Genomic DNA, 26,576 nt, shown 5'->3' on the forward strand with positions numbered 1-26,576 from the left:
ATAAACATAATTCATATGAATAACTCACTACATACATGTAGCACACCATGAAAAACCGCTGATGGCAATGACGGCCCCAGGTACCTTAAAATGAAAACATAGCACATAATGAAGTTAAATTTGAAACAAAACTGGTTTCTTTATACCGAAACAACATATAGTAGACGTATACTTTTATACAAGAATGACTCAAATACATGTTTTTGCGTATCAACATCGGCAGAAGTTAGATCCTGCGCCCGTACATAATGAAGGCTTTGTGAATTATTCTAGTACATGTAAGTGTTGGAGGAGGTAAGGAGTTCTTCGAAATCCTGTCTCTCAATTTTTTAAAAATTTAGTTTGTAACGCATCTTTGTGATTATCATACTGCATCGGCAAGTTATTTTTTCATAATTTAAGGAGCGTGTTTTGTGCCATAGAAAACGGAATCAGGCTCTAATAATGTCATTGTTGTTTGCAAGGTCTTGTGAAAAAAAAATAGAATTATCAGAAAAATATTGAACAAAAAAGAATATTTTGGCTTTTTCGATAATCAAACTAAATGTTTAGTATTATGAAAATTAGTCACTCATTTGCTTAATATGAGATCAAATTTAGACTTTACAGCTCTTTATATTTCATAATTTTGATATTATATTCTTCCGTAAGATTAAACTACTAACTTTCTGACTACTTCAAATTTCGGGGCTGCGTTCAAGGGGCAACTCTCTCCCTTGTTAATTTCTTCCTTTTATATTTGATTGCAGTTGAAAAGCCAGATAAAGCCTTTCATGAGCACATGTTTTCCTGATATAACAAATGGTTGCTTTTTAATCTCAGTTTTTTTTTATTTCAACATCTTGGATTTTGGCGGCCATATTGAATTTACACTAACCGGATCGCAGCTTAAATAAAAAAGATTGTATTAACCAACAACTGTGCTAAGTTTCATTATTTGCACAATTCATCCTATTTTATCCACGGATTTCTTGGACTAAAACACATTGTTACATTATAATGAGAAGAAATGCCGTCCTTAAGACTCATAACTCCCTTTTGCATTTTTTTTTGCGATTGACCCATTCCAATTTTTCATATGGTTATTACAGGTATTAACTTTTATCGATGTATAGATCATAAATGTAAATAAAAGACAATGAGTCAAAACCATAACTCTCATCTGCATATTTTTCGAGTTTTTTTTTTATCTTCAGTTTCATGATTAATTTTATTCCAGGGTGTAAGTCATAAAGTACTGAAAATGATAATTTCAATTTTCAAAGCTATAACTATGTCATTTTTGACGGAGAATGATAGATTTGGCGTTGTCCATTGGCAGTTCGTCTTTGTCTGTCCGTCTCTCCTTTGTTAAACAATGTTTACATTTTGGAAACTTAAATTTCATATGTGGATACTCTCATTTAGAAGAATTGCTATGCCTAAGAATCATTACCCTCGTTTGCAAATTGTGGAGTGCTCTTTTTAATACTTCATATTTGATTAAACATTAACTAAAACAAGAGGGTCATCATGGCCCTTATATCGCTCACCTGAATATAAATACTCTTAATTAAATACTTAATGAACAAGTATTATTGTAAAATGTGGAAGTTCCTGGTAGCTATAGAAAGTCAATGGCGTCCCTTTGGTTACGTTTTTATGTGTAAGCAAGTATCTCAATAACTACTGAAGGGAGTGGATTGAAACTTTACAAACTTGTTCCCTGTGATTATCTAACTTGATTTGCACACGTCCCATAACTCTAATTTGCTTTTTTGCATAATTATGCCCCCTTTTTTGGCTTAAAACTCTTTAGTTTAGTTCTTGCGTGTAAGCTAATATCTCCATAACTACTGAAGGAATGGGATTGAAACTTCACACACTTGTTCTCTATGATTATCAACATGATTGGCACAAGTCCCATAACTCTGATTTGCTTTTTTGTATAATTATGCTGCTTTTTTGACTTACAAATTCTTGGTTAAGTTTTTGCATGTAATCTCCATAACTACTGAAGGGAATGGATTGAAACTTGACATACTTGTTCTCTGTGATTATCTAACATGATTGGCACAAGTCCCATAACTCTGATTTACTTTTTGCATAATAATTATTATTTTTAGACTAAGAAATTATTGGAAAAAATTTTTGCTTGTAAGCTGGTATCTCCATAACTACTGAGGGGTTTGTGCCTTTTTGGGGACAATTTTATGCATTCATAATAATAAAGCAGTGATTTACTCGATAAATCATCTTAATAACAAGCCTTTGTACCTTTTCGGAAATTTTTATGTTTTCATATAGGTAAGCATTATTCTACACAACGAAACACCCTTGTGACAACTTTTTCGAATAGTCGAGCGTCGCTGTCCTCCGACAGTTCTTGTTAATTACTATATACATATAAGGAAAATCAATGACCCCAGGAGAGGAGCCAATTTTGACTCCAGGACTATTATTTGAACAAACTTGGTTGACACCCACTAGAAGATGTTTAATACTAAATATCTGAGCTCTAGCTCTTTGGTGTTTTTAAAGGAAGTTTTTCTTTCGGTTGCATGGCAGAGTTCTGCATGGATTTCAATTTTTTGAATAATTTTCAAAGTCGATATTTGAAGGAACATTCCTCTGAAGTGTGGATGAAATTGGCATAGTTATTTATGAGGAGATACGTTCAAAGTAAAAAATTACGGCCGACCGGAAGGACGCCAGACGAATTGCGACCACAAAAGCTCACCTTGTCATTTTGTGACAAGTGAGATTAAAAGGAAAGCAGGCATTGTCTTGAAAATTTATAGATTAAAAGATCACATTTAGGAAGAGGATAGTGTATTAAAATCATAACTTGTTTGCATTATTTTGGAGTTATTTTGCTGTTTCTATTTTTTTATGCCCCGGGCATATAGTAATTGAACTGTCTGACAGTCTGTCCGTACGATGTTAACCTAAACGGCCAGCTGGATTCTTAATTTCTACCCATAATGTACAGACTTAGTAATGAATACAAAGTACATGATCTGGGCAGGTTGCATAGCTATGGCTTTCATTTTTACAAAGTTATTGCCCTTTGAATCACTTTGAAAATGAATATGAACCTAAACCGTCAAGTTGGATATATCTTCAGTTCTGTGATACTTCTATCTGTACGGATTCATGATTTTCACACTTATCAGTCAGAGTACATGATATTACCAGTAATATAATTGTGCCATCCATTTTTCCAATTAATTTCCCTTTTTTTCAGTTTGAAAATAGGGTCTTGTATAGGTGTGGTTAACCTTTTCCGGCAAGTTGTATTGATCTTAAATTTCTCCTAATTAATTGATTTATTAGTCCCCTACCGGTTTACCGGAGGGGACTTTAGGTTTACCCTCCGTCCGTCTGTCCGTCAGTCCGTCCGTCTGTCCGTCCGTCAGTCCGTCCGTCCACAAAACTGGATCCCGCGATAACGCAAAAAGTACTGAAAATATTTTAATGAAACTTGATATATGGATAGCTGGCAGTATGGAGATTATGCACGTCTTTTTCTTTTCTTCCTATGTTGAAAATTCTGGTTGCTATGGCAACAAATAGACTGAAAATATGGCAAATTTTACACATAACCTGGATCCCGCGATAACGCAAAAAGTACTGAAAATATTTTTATGAAACTTGATATATGGATAGATGGCAGTATGGAGATTATGAACGTCTTTTTCTTTTCTTCCTATGTTGAAAATTCTGGTTGCTATGGCAACAAATAGACTGAAAATATGGCAAATTTTACACATAACCTGGATCCAGTGATAACACAAAAAGTACTGAAAATATGTTTATGAAACTTGACATATGGGTAGATGGCAGTATGGAAATTATGCACATCCTTTTTTATCTTATGTTGAAAATTCTGGTTGCTATGGCAACAAATAGACTGAATTTCAAGATTTCTGATTCTAGTTTTTAAGTTTTTTCACTATAAGTTCTTTATTTCTTAAGGTATTTTCTTCAAACTTTAAATATAAGTTGCTTGTCATCAACCACATCATATGTGACAAGGTTTACAACTCTAGCACAAAATTTATCAGAATTACCTCCCTTGAACTTAAAATTTTCATGAAAAAAAAACATTTTTTTTTTAATAACTTCTTTTTCTGAATGTATCTACTTCAAACTTCATATAAATGTTTCTTATTGTCACTCAACATTTGTGAATGTTCAATACTCTAGCAAGACTATTTCCAGAATTATGCCCCTTTTGAACTTTGACTTTTTTTTGAGAAATTGGTAATTTTTACTCCAACTTCTTCAATCATGATAGGATTTTAAAAATGTTATATTTTGATAACAGGGATGTTTAAAAAATAACTTTAGAGTGTCCTTCAGTCCATCTGTCTGTACATAAAAACTGTTTCCTGTGATCACTTTTAAAGAACTTTTTCAACAAATTTACTTAAAATAGGAACCTAAGTGAATGGCCAATGGCCCTTCAGAATGTTGCTTGGGCTCTTACCGGTAGGGGACTTATGGATTGCTTGCAATACTATGATAATTGCTTGTTTAGTGATATCTTTCATATTTAGTACGTTGATACCTTTATCTTTTGTGGAGCAAGTGGTCTCTAGCGTTAATGTCAAGCTCACTGGTTTAAAAAATAAATGTAAACAGTTTTGCTCGTATTACCTTTATTTTTAAGTTAATGTATTTTATGTTTAATACAAAAATATGCCAAGGCGGGTCCTCTTCCTTTTGGTTTAGTTAGGGGTTATTTAGGTCAAGGTCGCCAATGTGAAAATAGATTTTTACACTTTTAAATTATTTTATTAACATATGTCTTTTGTATTTTGGTAGAAACATAAAATTGAGGCCTTCTCCTTTGGATGGAGTAAAAGGGTCAGTTGAGTCAAAGTCACCAGTGCTAAAAATATGTTTACACTTTTGCTCATACAGCTTTTATTCATAATATCTTTTTTATGCTCCCCGAAAAATTTCAGGAAAGCATATAGTCGGCGCCTTGTCCGTCTGTCCATCTGTCCGTCCTTCTGTCTGTCCGTCCGTTGTCTTGTCCGGAGCATAACTTGAAAACCCTTGGAGATAATTTGTTTAAACTTCATACAGTGGTAGAGGGCATTGAGGGGGAGTGCAGTGTCAAAGAACCATAACTCTATTTTGCCCGGATTTTGAATTATCTCCCCTTAAAGAAAAATCTTGTCCGGGGCATAACTCTAAAACTATAAGAGATATCAACATGGAACTTTGTAAGTAAATACATCTCAATGGGTAGATGTGCAGTGCATAAGAACAATAACTCTTTTTGCCCTAATTTTGGAGTTATTGCCCTTTGTTAATTTCAACACTTTGTAACTTTGTCCGGAACATAACTCTAAAACTACAAGAGATATCAAGATGAAACATTGTAGGTAGATAGATCTCATTGTGTAAAAGTGCAGTGCAAAAGAACCATAACTCTGTTAAGCCTCGTATTTGAATAATCTCCCCTTTTAGAAAAATCTTGTACTGGACATAGCTGTAAAACTATAAGAGATATCAACATGAAACTTTGTAGGTAGATATATCTCAATGGGTAGATGTGCAGTGCTTAAGAATCATAACTCTACCTTGCCTAATTCTGGAGTTATTGCCCTTTGTTTAGTTTTACTTTTTGAAGTTGTCCGGAACATAACTCGGAAACCATGAGAGATATCAACAAGAAACATTGTAGGTTGATAGATCACAGTGATTAGAAGTGCAGTGCAAATAACAGTAACTCTGCCTTGCCTAATTTTGGAATTATTGCACTTTCCACGGACATAACTCTGAAACTACAAGAGGTGTACTTTCCTGTGTCCAAAACCTATTCGGGGAGCATCACCCGGCTCAAACCGGGCTCTTGTCATTTTAGATAGGAATATAACATGATATTCTTCCTTTAGATTGAGGTAGGGATCAATGTTTCAATGTCACCAGTGCTAAAATAGATAAAGTTTTACACTTATGCCCATATAGCCTTTATATTTTGAAAGATATATTTCATGTTTGGGAGGAAGATAACTTGTATAGTCTTCTTCCTTTTGATGGATTTATGGGTCGGTTTGTTTAAGGTCACCATTGCTAAAAATAGATTTTTATTATTTTGCCCATACATCCTTTATATATTAACAGATGTATTTCATATTTGGAACCACGATAACTGACATGATATTCATCCTTCTGATTGAGTTAGGGGTCAGTGGATCAAGGTCAAGGCTGCCAATAATATAGTTCTACACACTTTCTTATACAACCTAAATGAAGATTATGCATGTCATTTAATGTTTTTATTGCGGTTGCTATGTTTACGGAAAGGATGAAAACTGAATAAAATTGTATTGTTTGTCTGTGTGTCCATCCAAGGAAATCTGGATTCTGATATAACTCATGAAATACAAATTCGAGATCGATGATAATTAGTTTGTGGATAGAGAACATATGAAGTGTATTCACATTATTTTATTTTTTTCATCCGTCCGATATCCTTTGACCTCAGGAAATAAAATATAAAATTTAAGTCAGTCTGAATATTTATATGGGTTGAGGAAGGAAACTAAGGTACCTCTTGTCTTGTCGTTCTGTAGAAGAATCGAAGGTCAATAGTAATAAGGAATGTTGCGTGATTCTCTGATAATTAAGAATTACATATCAAATATATATAGACAATGCTTAACTTCCATATTTTTTCTAGAAATAGGTCAGGTTTAAACATGACTGTAATCTTTACTTTACTCTGGGACCTAAAATATTGGTCCAAGCTTTACTGAAAAAAATCGATGGCAGAGTTTAAAACCAATGTACTTTTATGTATTTTCAATAGGACGAGGAAATTATTATCACTTACGGACCATACAGTGGACTAGCTACATACAAAGTACATAGTGGAAAAAGTGTGGTAGTAAAGTTTGTATGTCTAGAGATTGACCAGGAAGGAGTTATTAAACAAATCAACAGTTCTTATTCCGCACAGTAAGAATTCAATTTTGAATATGGATCTTACATAAGTTACCTATTGCTACAAGGTTTTTTATACCCTCGGGCATATGGTGATTGAACCGTCCTTCCGTTTGTCAGGCTGTCAATCAGTCCGTACAAGGTTAACATAGGAGGACAAGTTGGCTTTTTCTTAAATTCCACCTGTACCAATGGCTATGTGATTTACACACTTACTAATAAATAAAAAGCACATGATCCAGGCAAGTTACATAACTATTGCTACAAAAAAATCAAGGTACTGCCCTTTTCAGCACTAAGAATCTGGATATGGTTAACATAAAACGGCAAGTTGGATATATTTTGAGTTCTATCTATATTGATTTCTTTATAACCAAGACAAAGACACGTTGTTGCCAAGTTACATAACTGTGCCATCCATATTTCCATTTTTATCACTTTGAAAATGATGGGCCTTGTTTGATTTACCTATTCCGACAAGTTAGATTTATGTTAAATTTCACTTAATTACTTCATTTATTTTAAGATTTCTTCCATATTTAGTAGGTAAATACCTTCATGGTCTTATAACTTTTGTGAAGTAAGGGGTCACCTGGGTCAAGGTCAAGGTCACTGGTGTAAAAAAATAATTTAAACATTTTTTGTTCATGCAGCCTTTAACTTTAATTTGATGTATTTCATGTCAAATGCTGACATGACTGAAATAAACACAACACTTCTATTTACATCTAGAAGAAATAAAACATTATTGAAAATCTGACATTTAAGTAAATGGACTGATTTGAAGTTATAATGTTCAGATAAGACTGCATTTAAAATCAAAAATGATAAATAGTAGATCTGAAAATAATTCGAAAAAAATGGATAACAAACACTTCGCTTACCTAACATTATTACGTCACGAGATCCAGAAGAAATATATGATGGCTGATTTGGTACATTGTGCATTGCGATGTCGATAGCGCAACCTTTATTGTTATTGCCTTTCGTCTTGTCGCTAGCGACAACATGACAAAGCGCCAAACGGTGCGTTGTCGCCTTGTCGTCCTGTCTCTAGCGAAGCACGCCAAACGGCGCGTAGTCGATAAGTAGTTATAAGCCAATCCTTTGATTTGAACCGAGCGATGCCATTTGGCGCATTGTCCTGTTGTTGCTAGCGCCATCACGACACATACAAGCGTTCCAAAGCAGCCACCATAGAAAAAGGTGCATTAACGCTCTAGTCTTGTTCTATCAATTTTTAAACCAGGCTTACTGTAGACGAGCAGATCAATGTTGATCCTTTATACAGCTTGACTTCATTACTCAGTTCGACTTCAACCACTGTGGGTCATGAAATAGTTTGGACAATATTCTTTCCAGGTAACATTTACATATATATATTATAATACTCAACTTTTGCTAAGCACTATATGTTTTAGTGGGAATATTTTTTTTGGGATAATTTTATAAACGTCGTGTTGATTAACTGTTTTAGCAATTCAGATGAACGACGCATTCAACCCTGTAAATGAGTCCTACACTGATTTCGTGCTAGAGATGAGTGAGACCCCCTCTTTGAAGAATTCATAACATGCAGCGTGTTTTCCAATTTTGTAAAATTGTTTTTATGCCCCCGCCATGTAATGGCCGGGGCATATAGTGTTACCCTGTTCCGTCCTTCCGTCCTTCCGTCATTCCGTCCTTCCGTCCTTCCGTCATTCCGTCATTCTGTCATTCCGTCATCATCAGTTTCCGTTCATTATCTCCCCAACGGTACAACACATTCAACTTAAATTTGACATATGGATATGTCATGAGTAAATACAGGTCAAGTTCGAATTTGGTCATGGTTCGATGATTTTTTGGCAGAGTAATGCCCCTTTTACTTTGAAAATAATATGAAATTTTCAGTTTCCGTTCATTATCTCCCCAACGGTACAACACATTCAACTCGAATTTGACATATGGATATGTCATGAGTAAATACAGGTCAAGTTCGAATTTGGTCATGGTTCGATGATTTTTGGCAGAGTTATGTACCTTTTACTTTGAAAATAATATGAAATTTTCAGTTTCCGTTCATTATCTCCCCAACGGTACAACACATTCAACTCAAATTTGACATATGGATATGTCATGAGAAAATACAGGTCAAGTTCGAATTTGGTCATGGTTTGATGATTTTTGGCAGAGTTATGCCCCTTTTACTTTGAAAATAATATGAAATTTTCAGTTTCCGTTCATTATCTCCCCAACGGTACAACACATTCAACTCAAATTTGACATATGGATATGTCATGAGAAAATACAGGTCAAGTTCGAATTTGGTCATGGTTTGATGATTTTTGGCAGAGTTATGCCCCTTTTACTTTGAAAATAATATGAAATTTTCAGTTTCCGTTCATTATCTCCCCAACGGTACAACACATTCAACTCAAATTTGACATATGGATATGTCATGAGAAAATACAGGTCAAGTTCGAATTTGGTCATGGTTCGATGATTTTTGGCAGAGTTATGCCCCTTTTTCTTTGTTAATAATATGAAATTTTCAGTTTCCGTTCATTATCTCCCCAACAGTACAACACATTCAACTCAAATTTGACATATGGATATGTTTCTGGAATGCCCAGGCCAATTTCGAATTTGGTCATGGTTCAATGATTTTTGGCAGAGTAATGCCCCTTTCACTTTGAAAATAATATGAAATTTACAGTTTCTGTTCATTATCTACCCAACAGTGTTGCATATTCAACTCAAATTTGACATGTGGATATGTCAAAGGAATGGGCAGGTCAAGTTGGAATTTGGTCATGGTTCGATGATTTTTTGGCAGAGTTATGTCCCTTTCACTTTGAAAATAATATAGATACGTCTTAGGAATAAGCAGTTTAAGTTTGAATTTGGTCATGGTTTAATGATTTTAGACAACCTTATCTTTCTTGAATATTGGAAAATTTTTGAACTTTTTGTTTCAGCACTCATACTTTTGTGGAAATGTATGTATAGCCATTATTTTGGCTACAAATATGAAATATGCTATTTTCAAAAGGTTAAGACTGAATAATTTCAGTGCCTTGAATATTGTATGAAAATGGTTTGTGTTAACACTGAAAAGTTTAAAGGGCTTTGAACTTAAAATGAAAACAATAATTTGTGCAAACAAATTTGGAACTAAATATTATAACATCTGAAATTTTGGCTGCATGCGGGGGCATCCGTGGCATGATGACACATTTCTAGTTTTTTGTTATTTTTGTTGTTTTTGTTTTGTTTTGTTTGCAGTTTATACCGTTTAAATGACCCGCGGCTATCAATGACAGCTTGGCAACGCCTTCTCATACTCCCTATTAGGTTTTTGATCGTTCTATCGGGTATGGCTGCCCATTCTTGGGCCTACATGGCTCCAAGCTCCTGGATGGTTCTGGTTAGCAGTTGACAAGCTCAAATTCTAGCCTGCAGCTCATTCCACATGTGTTCTATTGGATTTAAGTCAGGTGAGCAAGCTGGCCAGTCCATGCGCTCAACAGACACCCTCTCTATGTAGTCCTGGACCACCCTTGCCATATATGGGCGAGCATTATCCTGCATTAGAATGTACTTACCGCCGACTGCTCCAGCATACAACCTAACCTGGTTGTCTAAGATGTCGTCTATGAATCGCTGAACTGTCAATGTACCTCTATTTAGCACTACCAGGTCGATTCGTCCATCCAAGCACACCATAACTGACACACCTCCGTAGCGGTCATGCTCAGCAATATTTGTAGCTTGAAACCATTTACCTCGACTTCTCCAGACTCTAGCACGCATATCTGTGAAGTCTAGGCAGAACTTGGACTCTTCAGTGAACAGAACCTGCCTCCAGTGTTGCATAGTCCACTGTGTATGTTCCATGGTCCATTCCAAACGAGCCTGGCGATGTCGACGTGTCAAGGGGATACATGTACGTATGCACGGTCTTCTCGACCGCAAATTACCTTCATGCAGCCTTCTACATACCGTCTGCTTGGAAACACAGACCCCCGCAGAATTAGCAATGTCATTTCGAACAAAGGTTGCTGTCGAAAACCTTGCACGTCGTGCCGGAACGATCAAACCCCGATCTTGAGCTGGTGTTGTGATCCTGGCGGATTAACCATGTAGCCGGTATCTCTTCCAGGCTCTGGCGATGACAGTCTGGTGTTCACCAAGCGCCGTATCATCCTGGCGGAAGGTGCCCCGCCCCTGCTGCACCATCCCTTCAGTGCTATATAACTCTGCTTCTCTCAAATACGGCCTAATTTGCCACATTGAAGCGAAAGATGTATTAAATGTAAGGAATACACTGTATGACAATAATCCGGTAATGTCGACATTTAGTAAAGACATGTGATTGTACACACCATCAAAAGGGTGAAAATGTATGGGTGCATGCTTTCCATGCTACCTAGACGAGTTGTAACGGATAATTCAACACGATTCATGTCGGGGGACTATCTCAAAACATTGCTAAATAGAAAAAGTTATGCTTAGCAAAAGTTAAGAAGGATAGTTGTTTGTATTTTAGTTTTTATTTTGATAATAACATATTTTTATAAATGATTGAGCATGACATGGATAGAAAGTTTGACAAAATTTTGATTAACGCAAAGCAATAGATGTTTTAATTGTCCCTCGCATTTTCGAAGAAAAAAGGGGTATAAAAATTGGTACAAAAGTTATAATAAGATGATGCGTCATGTGCAACACCAGGACCCCTACCTCCAATGTCAAGGTCACACAATTTTTTCACAGAGGAAGGGATTTTGATTTTTTTTCACAAATGTTCACAATCATAAGACGATGTGTCATGCGCAACACCCTGACCTCTACCTCCAAGTTCAAGGTCACATTTGGAGGACAAAGCTTAAATGGTCTGTTAAAGGGTAACTTTCTCATCAATCCAGGGTTTTTGTTAATAGTTGGCTCGAATGTTCACAATAACAAGACGACGTGTCATGCGCAACAGCCAGTCAGCCTTCATTCAATGTAAAAAGGTCACACTTGTTAAAAATATTAACTTTGTTTGTTTAGAGTATTTGTGGTGTTCCGTCCATAACTTTCTTATCTATCAAGGGATTTTGAAAATATTTGGCACAAATGTTCACAATAATGAGACGTTGGTCACAGATCGAGGTCACACGTTAAGGTCAAAGCTGAACATGGTCTGTTATATGATATATTTTATGTCCAGTCCATAGTTTTTTCATAGATCAAGGTATTTTGAAATTACTTTGCACAAATGTTGACACTAACAAGACAATGTGTCATGCGCAGTCAGACCCCTATCTCCAAAGTCCAGGTTACACTTAGAGGTCAAAGCTTAACATGTTCTTTTATAAAGTATATTTTGTGTCTAGTCCATCGTTTAAAGAAATTTGATAATACTTGGCAGAAATGTTCACAATAATGGGACGATGTGTCATGCGCAACACCATATGTCATTGGTGAATCGTCAACATACCTTGATTGTTTAAAAAGTTACGGCCTGACAGGCCATACTCTTTATTGATTTTGTATTTGTCACATTTTGTGGCTTGAAATATAGATATCAACTATATAAATGTATATCTGTTCACACATACACTGGAGTTATCTCATTATATTTTTTTTATAAAGTTATTTTTACTTGCATGTGCAGATCTAGCGTTGATCAAAAGTTTGCACTGGAAGTCCAGATCCATGCCATCTTTTGAAATAGCACAATTTTGTGCTTCATGTAAAACTTCCCTTTGTTGGTGACTCTGTTACAATTTTTTGTGTTTTTGTGGCTATGCGTTTATAAGCAATATCTGTTAGACGTTGGGATTGACAATCATAATATATATCAAACCCGTAACGTCTATTATATTGGACTATATAGTCAGTCGTTCCAATACAACTTATACTATGTGCTACACGGTTTAATTATTCCTTATTTCAGGCGTATTCTACTATATATAGGTACATGTATATTTAATTCGATAGTTTGACAATACATAAATAACAAACGTACTTAGGTATGACTTATTATTTTCATCTGATGTATAATTAAAAAAGAAGACAATTTGTCAAACTTGAACTCGTCACAAAAAGTTTATTAGCCTACAATCCCGACGAGTTTACCAAGTTTATATGTAGCACCCAGACATTTACCGTTCATATGCAAAATTAGCAAAATTTTTAATGTACTGTTATTTTCGGTTCTTATTGACTTAATTTGCCTTTTCACGCTGCCATGCAGTCAAGCTCTCCGTTCAAAGCATAAGGTGGGGTATTCCGTATCCTGTAGACACATTTATAGATAATACTAAAGATACTATTCATTTGTAGAACACTACAGTTTGGAAGTTACCAGCTGCACAGCGTATCCGGGAATAGATGATTCATCAAATGATTCTGTTGCTTTGATCTCAAATGGCGGGTAGGCCTTATATTATATCTACATTTAAGTATTACATGTACGAAATTCGCGTAATTGTATTAATTCTTAAACATTAAAAGAAAAATTAACAAATAAATTACACCACGAGATACCTTTACTATCGACCGACAAAAAGCCAAATAAATCATTGAGAAATATCAAAATGTCGTGACTGTTAAGTTATATAAGTTTGTTGACATATTTTGAGCAACCTTTCTTTCCTCCTAAAAGTGAGTGAAAGGGTTAGCCTTTTTGAAAAATTTGTAACCAATAAGAATTTGGGCCGGAGGCATTCGTGCTTCAGCTTGCCAAACAAGGTCTTGTTTTCGTTTGTCCGCTAGTTATACCCCCAAAAACGAAGTTTGGGGGGGGGGTATATAGGAGTCACCCGGTGGTCGGTCGGTCGGTTGGTCGGGCGGTCGGTCGGTCCGCCCAGACGTCTGTTGCATTTTCCTTGTCCGGAGCATAACTTGAAAACTAATGGTTGGAATTCAATATAACTACATACAATGGTCAAGCACATTGAGAGGAAGTGCAGTGCACAAGAACCATAACTATATCTTGACTAATTACAGAGTTATTGCCCTTTGTTACTTTTCCTTGTCCGGGGCATAACTTGAAAACTACTGGTTGGAATTCAAAACAACTGCATACAATTGTCAAACATAATAAGGGGAAGTGCAGTGCACAAGAACCATAACTCCATCTTGACTAATTACAGAGTTATTGGCCTTTGTTTCTTTTCCTTGTCCAGAGCATAACTTGAAAACTACTGTTTGGAATTCAATACAACTTCATACAGTTGTCAAGAACATTAAAAGGAAGTGCAGTCACAAGAGCCATAACTCCATTTTGACAAAATACAGAGTAACTGCCCTTTGATACTTTTCCTTGTCAGGAGCATAACTTAAAACGTACTGGTTGGAATTCAAAACAACTTCATACAATTGTCAAACACAATAAGGGGAAGTGCAGTGCACAAGAACCATAACTCTGTCTAAAGTAATTACAGAGTTATTGCCCTTTAATGCTTTTCCATTGCTTTTTTTGTCCGGACCATAACTTGAAGACTAATGGTTGGAATTCAATATAACTTCATACAATGGTCAAGCACATTGAGAGGAAGTGCAGTGCATAAGAACCATAACTTTATCTTGACTAATTACAGAGTTATTGCCCTTTGTTACTTTTCCTTGTCCGGGGCATAATTTGAAAACAACTGGTTGGAATTCAAAACAACTTCATAAAATTGTCAAACACAATAAAGGGAAGTGCAGTGCACCAGAACCATAACTCTATCTAAAGTAATTACAGAGTTATTGCCCTTTGTTACTTTTCCATTGATTTTTTGTCCGGACCATAACTTCAAGACTAATGGTTGGAATTCAATATAACTACATACAATGGTCAAGCACATTGAGAGGAAGTGCAGTGCATAAGAACCATAACTCTATCTTGACTAATTACAGAGTTATTGCCCTTTGATACTTTTCCTTGTCCGGGGCATAACTTGAAAACTACTTGTTGGAATTCAAAACAACTTAATACAATTGTCAAACACAATAAGGGGAAGTGCAGTGCACAAGAACTATAACTCTATCTAAAGTAATTACAGAGTTATTGCCCTTTGTTACTTTTCCATTGCCTTTTTTGTCTGGACCATAACTTGAAGACTAATGGTCGGAATTCAATATAACTTCATACAATGGTCAAGCACATTGAGAGAAAGTGCAGTGCACAAGAACCATAACTCCATCTTGACTAATTACAGAGTTATTGCCCTTTGTTTCTTTTCCTTGTCCAGAGCATAACTTGAAAACTACTGTTTGGAATTCAATACAACTTCATACAGTTGTCAAGAACATTAAAAGGAAGTGCAGTGCACAAGAGCCATAACTGCATTTTGACAAAATACAGAGTTACTGCCCTTTGATACTTTTCCTTGTCAGGAGCATAACTTAAAACGTACTGGTTGGAATTCAAAACAACTTCATACAATGGTCAAGCACACAAAGAGGAAGTGCAGTGCACAAGAACTATAACTCTATCTTCAGTATTTATAGAGTCATTGCCCTTTGTTCCTTTTCTTTGTCTTTCTGGACTTATTACAGAGTAATTCAATTAAACTTCATCAATGGCCAACCACATTTAAAGGAACTGCGACATATAAGAACCACAACTATCTTTAATTGCCCACAACCATAACTCTATATTTCAATTCTTTTACAAGGTATTCTGTTACAAGTAACATCCTCATTTCCCAAGCAGTCTTGTGGGGGTATTAATCACATTTAGTGATAGTTCTAGTTTAAAGTCTAGAGTTTTCATTCTCAATAAGCAAAATCTATACGGAATTTATGCTTGCTTGAAATGAAATACAACTGGTAGAATCTGAAAAGAAGAATCTTGTATTGTCTTATTTTGTTACAAAATTCATTTTGCAGATGTTCTTCCACCATGGATCTCATAAGTAACTTTAATAGTTATAGTAATGGAACTGCCACTGCCAGATTGCTAGCCTTCAAGTTTCACAACTCTGGAAGTGTATTTTTGAAGTGTAGTCTGAAAGTCTGTCCACCTGGATCGCCACCAACAGCTTGTACGGTATGCAAACAGTAGTATGTTGATGTGTGCAAAAGATCAAATTCATAACTGATTTTCTTTTGTTTAAACATGTCTATCAAAACCAAAACAATGTCACAAACGTGTGTGTAAGCATGTTTAAAACTCGTTCTTAATGCTGTGACTTTAGTCTATAATCCAAAACTATTTACCTGTCCATTTTGCAAACATTATCCGGAGGTTGGTTGGGATATTTCTAGCTATACCAGCAAAGCGTGAAAATCTGCTTTACACCAAGGAAAAATCCATTTCTCATCACATTGTTTCAAAAGTATTAAATCGTCTTTTCACTAGGGTTAGAAAACGAGGCAAAATACATCGTCGGTAAAGTGTGTAGCCTTCAATCTGTCAATCTGTTATATAGTATCGCGGCTTAAAAGCCCAGCATATTGTTTTAAATGTTTGAGCTGTTTCGCATCAGATTCTGAGCAATCGAATAAAAAAAAAAAAGATCTAGTGTTAAAAGAACATTGAATGCCGCTGGATGTCGGTAGACGTACAAAAAGCCGTACTCAGAAGGAAAAAGAATACACAAGGTAACCACAGTCTTGTCTCCTTTGCGTTGTCTTTGGGCTCGAACAAGTTTATATTAGATTATTTTGACCGACACGTTGTTCAAAACAAAGTTTATGAGTTTTACGCTGTACGCCGCCCCCTTCCTGCTATCCAGGAAGTTGCATTGTCCTTCGAGAGCGCAATTAAAATGTTATTTTTATAATTTTTATAATGTTCACCTCTTTTTATTTCAAAGATAATATTTAATATTTAGTTGGCATCTTTTTATTTCAAAGATAAATACGGAATATTATGTTGTAGTAGCTTTCTGGGGCTTTGTATTTTGCTACGAGCAGCGGTGGAAAATTGATATCTCGCGAGACCGAAGGTCGAGCGAGATATCAATTTTCCAACGTTGCGAGTAGGAAAATACATAGTCTCAGAAAGCTACTACAAAATAATTTTCCTTTTATTATATATCTTTTCGTTTTATTCAGAAAATGAAATGTAGTTGTCAAGAAATAAATTCATGACTGACGGATGAATACGTAATTTTTGAAAACTGGCCACGCCTTTAATAATTTTGGTTCCCGTTTCTAAATGCAACGTTATACAAAGCTAATATCGGAACCAACGTCAAAAATAGTCCGTCACTTCCATATATGGTACCGTATTTGTCACTAACATAATACGGACATTTCTATCCGATGAAACGTATTTGCGCTTCAATATCGGCGTGTATTTTAGGAAAAAAATGTATAGGTATATAATAATATTCAATATTTAGTTGGCTTTTTTCTGCAATTCAGAGCGTTAATTAAATTGGTAAGAAAAACTTCAAATTTTTCATTCTATAAATTGTTTCAGACTAGATGATGTTGAGGTTGACTGCCATGGGTGTATGTATCAATCTAGAGACGTAGCTTTTTATTTAATTATTACGGAAGAGTTCATTATAGATCTTGCTGAGGACTGCATCACAAATGAAGACAGTGACAAGGCCAGTGAAAATGAACGGCAATGACCTGCCAGAAATTAATTTGTATTGATGCAATATGTTAGAGTTTACTTCAAGGAAAAAATGGAAAGAGAAAAAGTACAGAAATAAGAAGACATAATTAAAAACAGTGCTGATCAATAATGTTTTAGATATTTAACAAAAATTAAAAATGGTAAATGAACGACTCACAACCAAACGAAAAAAAAAATGGTAACGACATTGGAACCAACTGCGTTTTGTAGGTAGTACAAGATAATGAAAGGTTACAATAGGTTAAATAGCAGGGATACCCCAGTCTTAAAACAATACGTTCAGCTACCAGATAATGTTAGCAAAATGGGAAGGTTGATAACTTTGTAGCAAACGAAATAATGTATTTACTAGCAAAAACAAAATTATTTACAAACGCTTAGTGCGTACACACAACGGTAAACAACAACAGTAACAAAACCAGATGTCTTTTGTATAATTTCATAAATATGAAACTATTTTGAGAGCCATTTGGTAACGATAATAAATTTGTCTAGATGGTAGCGTTATATATGGGAAATGGTATTGTTTATACATAAATGCATGTAGATGTAGATTTCAGAGATGAGGGGCGTCCATGGCCGAGTGGCGAAGGTCGTTGACTTCAAACCACTTGCCCCTCACTACTTTGGGTTCGAATCCCATGTGACATGTGAGGACGCTATCCGTCGAGCTTGTGGAACGTCGGTGGTTCTACTTTCATGTCCGTTCGTACCTGAAATAATGAACGGAAGGGTACCTGAGGTCTTTCTCCACCAATAAAGCTGAAAGTCGCCCTATGTCTTATACTGTTTTGGTGCGACGAAAAACCCAACCAATAAGGCTTTTGACCTTGCCTCTGTACCATTGAATTTGAATGCACTCCTCCCGAACCCCCCTTAAAAAATGGAAAGGCATACAGTTTTTTCAGGGTCCGTCATTCCGTCCCACTGTGTGTCCAGTCCATGACTTTGTTATTTATATGTGGATTTTACAATGACTTTAATTTTGTGTGTTGCACATAGAGACATTTTGCCATGCACACAATCTAGGCTTGTAGCACAAAAGGTCAAGGTCATACATTGACCTCAATGGAAATTTTTAATGAAAATGCACTGGTGTTTGTGCCTGGTCAACCACAAATAAATAACCACAAATAATTGTTGCTTATGAAGATGACATGTTATGGACAAAATTTAGTTAGTCAGCCAAAAGGTCAATTTCATCAATGAATGTCAAAAGTCATGATATTATAGTGCATTGATAGATTTGTCCTTTATCAGTGACATATTTTGTAATAACTTGGCTTAAATATATGGTACTTAAATACAATTTGTGATGTGTAAGAACATGTTTGTAAACTAAAGATCAATGTCAATAAGGACTTTTAATGTATAAAGTTTCATTTAAGTATTTTGATGGCCATATCCAGTGATCATATCTGCCATTCATCAAAGAATTTTGAAATAACTAAGCATAATTTTGTGGCACATTAGGAAAACTTATCAAACGCAAATGCCTGGTGTCTGATTTGCATGTCGACATTTAGAATTAGAAAGATGGAGGTTATACTTGAATGTTAAGATGCTAATAGTTGTGTCCGTTCATATGAGCCACGTCACGACAAAACCAACATAATTGGTTTGCGACCAGCATTGATCCACACCAGTCTGCGCATCCCCGCAGTCTGATCAGGATCCATGTTGTTCGCTATCAGTTTCGGTACTTGTAATAGGGTTTATAAGCGAACAGCATGGATCCTGATCAGACTGCGCGGATGCGCAGGCTGGTCTAGATCCATGCTGGTCGCAAACCCCTCATTATGTTGGTTTTGTCGTGACGCGGCTCATATATTTGTTATTCATTCATGGATGTGTTTTGAAAACATTGGACACACTGAGAATATGAGAAAGTATTGTTCAATGTTTCTATATTCTTTAAACACTTTTTATATTATTCTTGCCTTTGTTGCAAGTCAAAGGTCATGATTTTCTACAGCGCCCTGCTTTGGGTGTCATTTGTCTGTTTCCAATGACAGGTCTTATATAATTATAATATTATTTAGATTTCATCATTGCAGACTACCTGTAGCAAAGAAAAAAGAAGTGTTCAAAAGAGGGCATCAGGACAACCAAAATCAATAGTTCCGGCGACAATTAGCAATGTACTGTATGTGGCCGATGCACACTCTGGCGGTACCTCAGGTTGTACTTTTGTCCTTTAATAATTATGAAGAAAAATATGTTTTGAAAGTTTTTGCCAACCCCTTTCCGGTAATTTTTGTTTGATTACTCGCGAAGAAGCTCCTGATCTTTATCACATAACCGTGCCGATTTTACGTCTCTGTAAAATCGATATTGCACGGCCGTGCATATACTTTGATGTTTTACAGTGTAAAGACGCACATAATGGTTAGCATAACACTATTGGTGCGTCATTGAAAATCAATTTTTGTGCCCCCACTATGGGGGGGCATTTAGATTTACCCTTGTCCGTCCTTCCGTCCGTCCGTCCGTTCCCTTTTTGTATCGCACGTAGCTCAAAAAGTTATTGACCTAGAGTCATGAAACCTTACAGAAACCTTACCTTATGCTGATCAGCATGTGAAGTTGTGCACCTGGGTATTTTCATGTGGATATATTTAGTATTTTAGAGAAATTGCCCTTGACTTAGTAAAAATTTCCAATTTTCAACTTGTGTCGCACGTAACTCAAAAAATAGTTGACCTAGAGTCGTGAAACCTTACAGGAATGTTGATCAGCATGTGAAGTTGTGCACCAGGGTATTTTGTGTGGATATATTTAGTATGTTTAGAGTAATTGCCCTTAATTTAGTAAAAAATTCCAATTTTTATCTTGTGTCGCACGTAACTAAAAACATATTTGACCTAGAGTCATGAAACCTTACAAGAATGTTGCTCAGCATGTGTAGTTGTGCACCTGGGTATTTTTGTGTGGATATTTTTAGTATTTTTAGAGTTTATTGCCCTTGAATTAGTAAAAATTTACAATATTTAACTTGTGTTGCACGTAACAGAAAAAAGTTTATGACCTGTAGGCCTGAAAGTTTACAAGAATGTTGGTTAGCATGTGTACTTATGCACCTTGGGGTTTTTGTTTTGAATTTATCCAGTATTTGTAGTATTTGCCCTTATCTTAATAAAAGATTTTAGTTTTCAGTTTTGGCATAATTTTTTATGTAGCCAAATAAAATATTTGACCTAGAGACATAAGATTGACAAATCGGTGGAGTGTTGGGGGCACCCGTGTCCTATGGACACATTTCTAGTTTATTTTAGGTATGTGATAAATAGAATATTATCTTCGTGTAGGTTCATTACTGAATTTATTGAACAAGTGATATGAAATATATTGTGCTCGCAAGGGGCTCGCATAATATAATTTTATTTAACTTGCGCAATATATTCAGTATTGAACTTACACTCATTCAATATCCTCTATTTATTACATAAAATATGTTTATTATACACGAATATTCGCTATTTACAGATAACACGAAAAAAACTATATACCATTTTGACCAATTATGAAAAAAATGGAAATATTTCAATCGGTATTCTAGAAGAAACAATGCATGTAAAGCACGTTAACCCCTGTGCCCCGGAAAAAAGTCGGAAAACTGGCATTGAAGCAGCGTTGTCAGTCCGGATCCATATTTTAGAATTTCTCTGCAATTGTTTATATAGAAATAAGGATAACCAAGTTTCATCTAAGTCCACACAGGAGGTTTTGAGTTAAGGCCCTTTCTTACCTTAACTTTTTTAAGAAAATTGTCACTTTACAAGTGACTGGTTGGAAGAAAACTCTTTACATGAATTAACATGATGTTCATTAAATACATTAACTATAAAAATGTGACCGTTCATTTCTTGAGGTATGGACTTTGTAACTTGAGAAACTGGTTTAACTAGTTATTAAATAATGTTGATTCAATTAAGAGATTTGCTTTCACTATGTTGAACCCTGACCAGATGACATAATGTCATAAAAAGTTTAAATCTGTAGCCTCCAAATGAGCCCAAATATTTGAAGGAAATAAAAATTGAGAAAAATATACTTATATTTTAAGAAAGGTAAAACATTCAAGATTCATTCTAAAGTTTACATGCTATTTCCGACGTAAGATCGATTTTGCAACATTTTATCACCATATTTCTACTGCGTTACTAACGCAGTAAGAGCTGTTTTTACCTATTTTAACCTCTTTTTTGGTTATTTTCATGGGTTGTAAGTGCCGATTGTAATATGTAGATAACTTTATTTTGTTCGCCTCACTATATTTCACTTTCAAATACATTATCAAAATTTTCATGAAAAATACCATGAATCTGGAGGCATGCTGCTCAAGTTAATCTCTTTTCATCTCTTAAGGGTGTCGTTTCAACCAAGTGATTTTATCAATAGCAAGTGTATCACACAGTAAAGGATAAGGTTATCACTTTAATTAGAAAATAAAAAATGTAAAAAAAATCCAACAATTTTTCACCAAAATTAGGTGTAAGGGCACGTGTTAACACTTTTTCGGCGCCGCCCCCATCCAAATATTACATCAGGGGGTTGCCAGAAGGGGGATGTGCCCCCTTCTGTTTGGGGGTTTGAAGGGGGCGGTAGTCCCCCTCATCGCCAAGAAAAGTTTGGACATGTGACAGGCTAAAAATGGTTTCAGGTCGATTTTAGGGTAACTAGTAACCGACACTGAAGAGCCTTTTACTCTATTTCAATTCATTAAGAAGTTGCAGCACTTTGAAATCAGTTTTGATGGAAAAAAAAACATTGCAAAATAGTGATTTTTGGCAGTTTTGAGACGTCCCCCCGTTGCCATGGTAACAGGACATTTACGTTTGAACATGCTTTTACAGAGGCTATGGTCTAGTCAATATTTGTGTCAAGTTTCATCAGTATTGAAGCATTTTTCATAGTTTCATAGCAGTTTGAACTTGTTACAGGAGGCTTTTCAATGAAAACGGTCATTTTTCGCAATATGCTCATGGGGTAAAAGGTTAATAAGAAAAATAAAAAATGTCAAAAAACAACAATTTTTCACCAAAATTAGGTGTAAGGGCACGTGTTAACATGGAAAAACTAGTTTTTGGGTAATTCCAAGGGTTTTCATCATTTTTGATAACCTTTACCCTGATATAAGCGTGTTTTGACGGCTTTTTGCCCCCCCCCCTTTTGAGGCCTCAAACAGTGAACAAATGCCCTTTTTAGACCCAAAACACTGTTTTTCGTTTGGGAAATGTTGTTAAAAAAAGTAAACACTTTTTCGGCGCCGCCCCCATTCAAATGTTACATCAGGGGGTTGCCAGAAGGGGGATGTGCCCCCTTCTGTTTGGGGGGTTTGAAGGGGGGCGGTAGTCCCCCTCATCGCCAAGAAAAGTTTGGACATGTGACAGGCTAAAAATGGCCTCAGGTCGATTTTAGGGTAACTAGTAACCGACACTGAAAAGCCTTTTACTCTATACAATTCATTGAGAAGTTGCAGCACTTTGAAATCAGCTTTAATTGAAAAAAAAAAACAATTTAAAATAGTGATTTTTTTTGCAATTTTAAAACGTCCCCCGTTGCCATGGTAACAGATAATTTACGATTGAGCATGCTATTATAGAGGCTATGGTCTAGTCAATATTTGTGCCAAGTTTCATCAGCATTGAAGCATTTTTCATAGTTTCATAGCAGTTTGAACTTGTTACAGGAGGCTTTTCAATGAAAACGGCCATTTTTTCGCAATATGCTCATGGGGTAAAAGGTTAATTACACTGATTGGGGATATTAATTTTATCATAACTGGATGGGTATATTATTCGCACAGTAATCGCACAGTTGGGGTTATCAGTTGCATCACAAGGTGAGGGATATCAGTTGTATCACACTGGCTGGGGATATTAGTTATATCACACAGCGGTGGATATAAGTTGTACCGTACTGATTGGGGATATCAGTTGTATCACATTGGTGGGAAATATTATTTAAATCACAAGATGGGGGATTATCAGTTGTATCACACAGTGATGATATCATTTGTATGAGACTGGCTTGGGATACAAATTTGCATGCTTATTTACCTATAGACAATCTGATGTTATCTCGTTCCAGGTATCATTGAAGTTCCCACGACATGGATAGCCATCTTAACTGTGATAATGGTTTTAACAAGGAATGCAGAGCTTTTATGAATATACCTTCTGAATTGGGTTAATTATTACTTCATGATTACCGTTAAGTAGGACTTTAACAAGTCATAACCCATGTGTTTATAACAAAATATGTGATATAACGCTTTGTTATTCTTCTTGTCTACAAAAGAAAAATGTAAAATTAGTTAAAAATGTATATCTGATTATATAAGGGATATTTCGTTACCTTAGTGCAGTAACAGGTTAAGTCCTTATAAAACTCATAGCAGTTAACCAGTTATTGCACTAAGTTGGCGATTTGCTACAGTTTTCCATATAGACATGTTCGTAGAAAGGGTTACTACACAAAGTAAGCCAGGACCAACAAACGACTGTTATTAATGAGTATAGTTTTAGTAAAGAAGCTATACATATGATATTCTATTTATCCAAATACATTATTCTAATTATTACATATCCAAATTAAAAACATTTATAGTCAAAATTTGTTGTTTTTTCCATTGACTGTAATGTTCACATTAAGCACTGTCTAAGCTATGTTTGCATAGTGCAGGGGACATCAGATCCAAGCCATGCGAAAATCTCCTGGATGTGTTCCTTGGGATAGGGCTTTAGGCCTTTTCATGTACAAAGAAGGTCCTCTAAAGTTTCAAAAAAATAAATTTGCGTTGGAATTGATCAAATGGGTTTTGAAAGGTAGGATCGTAAAATTGTTGTTTTTCTCGAAATTTATACAGAAAAAACAAATCGCCGTTGCAAAAAAATGACCAAGACACGCGGAGATATCCTGGAGATATTACTTGGGTTAGGGCTTTAGGCCTTTTCATGTGCAAAGAAAGGCCTCACAAGTTGTACAAAATCAAATTTGCAACGGAGTTGATTAAATGGTTTTTGAATGGTAGGCTCGATAGTGATGTTTTTTTTCTGAAATTTAATTAGAGAAAGAGCAAATCGCCGGTGCTAAAAAATGACCAAGCCACGAGGAAATCTCCTGGACATAGTAATTGGGTTCGGGCTTTAGGCCTTTTCAAGTGTAAGGAAGAGCCTCTCACATTCTACAAAATTGAATTTGCATTTGAATTGGTCAAATTGTTTTTGAACAGTTTTCTCGTAAAATTGCTTTTTTCCCGAAATTTATATAGAGAAAGAGCAAATTCCCTGTGCAAAAAATGGCCAAGCCACGCGGAAATCTCCTGGACATATTACTTGGGTTTGGGCTTTAGGCCTTTTCATGTGCAAAGAAGAGCCTCTTAAGTTGTACATAATCGAATTTGCATTGAAATTGGTCAAATGGCTTTTGAACAGTAGGCTCGTAAAATTGATGCTTTTTCCGAAATTTATATAGAGAAAGATCAAATCGCCGGTGCAAATAATGACCAAGCCGCCCGGAAATCTCCTGGACATATTACTTGGTATAGGGCTTTAGGCCTTATAATGTTCAAAGAAGACCCTCCAACGTTGTACAAAATCGAATTTTTAACAATATTGGTCAGAAGTTTTTTCAACAGTTGACACGAGAAAATGATGCGTTATTTTACTAAATTTCTTTTTATAAGACTTTATATCAATAAAGAACAAATTGCAAGTCCGAATAGCGACTATTGAACGTGGATTTGTTGCTCTTATTTTCCTTGAAGTAAATCTATGTGCATTTAAGCATTATATAGCATTGAAGAAAATCCTCTTAACCAATACCATCTACAAGTTTTTTATAAGTACGAAGCGTTCATTTAACGGCGTACGTTACATGAGATAAAAACCTGCTAGATCGAGCTCTCTCAAGCGCATTTTTGTCACACACACCAGCACTGATTTACATAAATATGAAACCAGAAGACCACTGCATTAACAGTTGGCTCCAAATAATGATTTTTTTCTCTCGCAAATTTATACACTTTATATACAGAAGGAGCAAATCGCCGGAAAATGACCAAGACATGCGGAAATATCATGGACATGTTCCTTGGGTTAGGGCTTTAAGCCTTTTCAAGTGCAAAGAAGACACTCTCAAGTTGTACAAAATCAAATTTGCTACGGAATTGCTCGATTGGTTTTTGAATGGTAGGCTCATGAAAATGACGTTTTTCACGAAATTTACATAGAGAAAGAACAAATCACCGGTACAAAAAATGACTCAGCCATGCGGAAATCTCCTGAACATGTGTCTTGGGTTATGGCTTTAAATCTTTTCATGTGCAAAGAAGACCCTCTCAAGTTGTACAAAATTAAATTTGCAACGGAATTGATCAAATTATTTTTGAATGGTAGGCTCGTGAATATGATGTTTTTTCCTGAAATTTACAAAGAGAAAGACCAAATCGTCGAAGCTAAAAAATGACCAAGCCACGCGGAAATCTCCTGGACATATTACTTGGTTTTCGGCTTTAGGCCTTTTCATGTGCAAAGAAGACCCTCTCAAGTTGTACAAAATTGAATTTGCATTTGAATTGGTCAAATGGCTTTTGAACAGTAGGCTCGTAAAATTGATGTTTTTTCACAAAATTTATATAGAGAAAGAACAAATCCGCGGTGTAAAAAATGACCAAGCCCCGCGGATATTTCCTGGACATATTACTTGGGTTAGGGCCTTAGGCCTTTTCATGTGCAAAGAAGAGCCTCTCAAGTTGTACAAAATCGATTTCGCATTTGAATTGGTTAAATGTCTTTTGAACGGTAGACTCGTAAAATTGATGTTTTTTTCCCCTAAATTGATATACAGAAAAAAGCAAATCGCTGGAAAGTGACCTAGCCATGCGGAAATCTCCTGGACATGAGGGACAACTGAGGTCTTCCTCCACCAGTAAAGCTGGAACGTCGCAAAATGACCTATACTGTGTCGGTGTGACGTTACAAACAATAATGCACTTGTAGATTGTTACTTGTTATTTATTCTTGTTTGATGCAATTCGTGACCTAGCCCTATTTTCATGTGCAAGTGATTTAAT

General features: G+C 35.7%; 1 protein-coding gene across 1 annotated transcript; it reads left to right on the forward strand.

Moving 5' to 3' along the window:
- Nucleotides 1-6,814: 6,814 nt before the first annotated feature.
- Nucleotides 6,815-23,627, forward strand: LOC132740870 (uncharacterized; the record flags this gene model as incomplete). Its single annotated transcript, XM_060728914.1, is given in 6 exon segments — nt 6,815-6,957; nt 8,192-8,304; nt 13,258-13,348; nt 15,793-15,952; nt 19,555-19,678; nt 23,591-23,627. Coding segments are annotated over 6 exon segments (668 nt in total), but the record flags the coding sequence as incomplete, so codon positions are not given.
- Between the last annotated feature and the right edge of the window lie 2,949 nt (nt 23,628-26,576).

The sequence above is a fragment of the Ruditapes philippinarum genome, unplaced genomic scaffold (genome assembly GCF_026571515.1).
Source record: "Ruditapes philippinarum isolate M1 unplaced genomic scaffold, ASM2657151v2 ctg12777_1_1_1_1, whole genome shotgun sequence".
Classification (NCBI taxonomy): domain Eukaryota; kingdom Metazoa; phylum Mollusca; class Bivalvia; order Venerida; family Veneridae; genus Ruditapes; species Ruditapes philippinarum.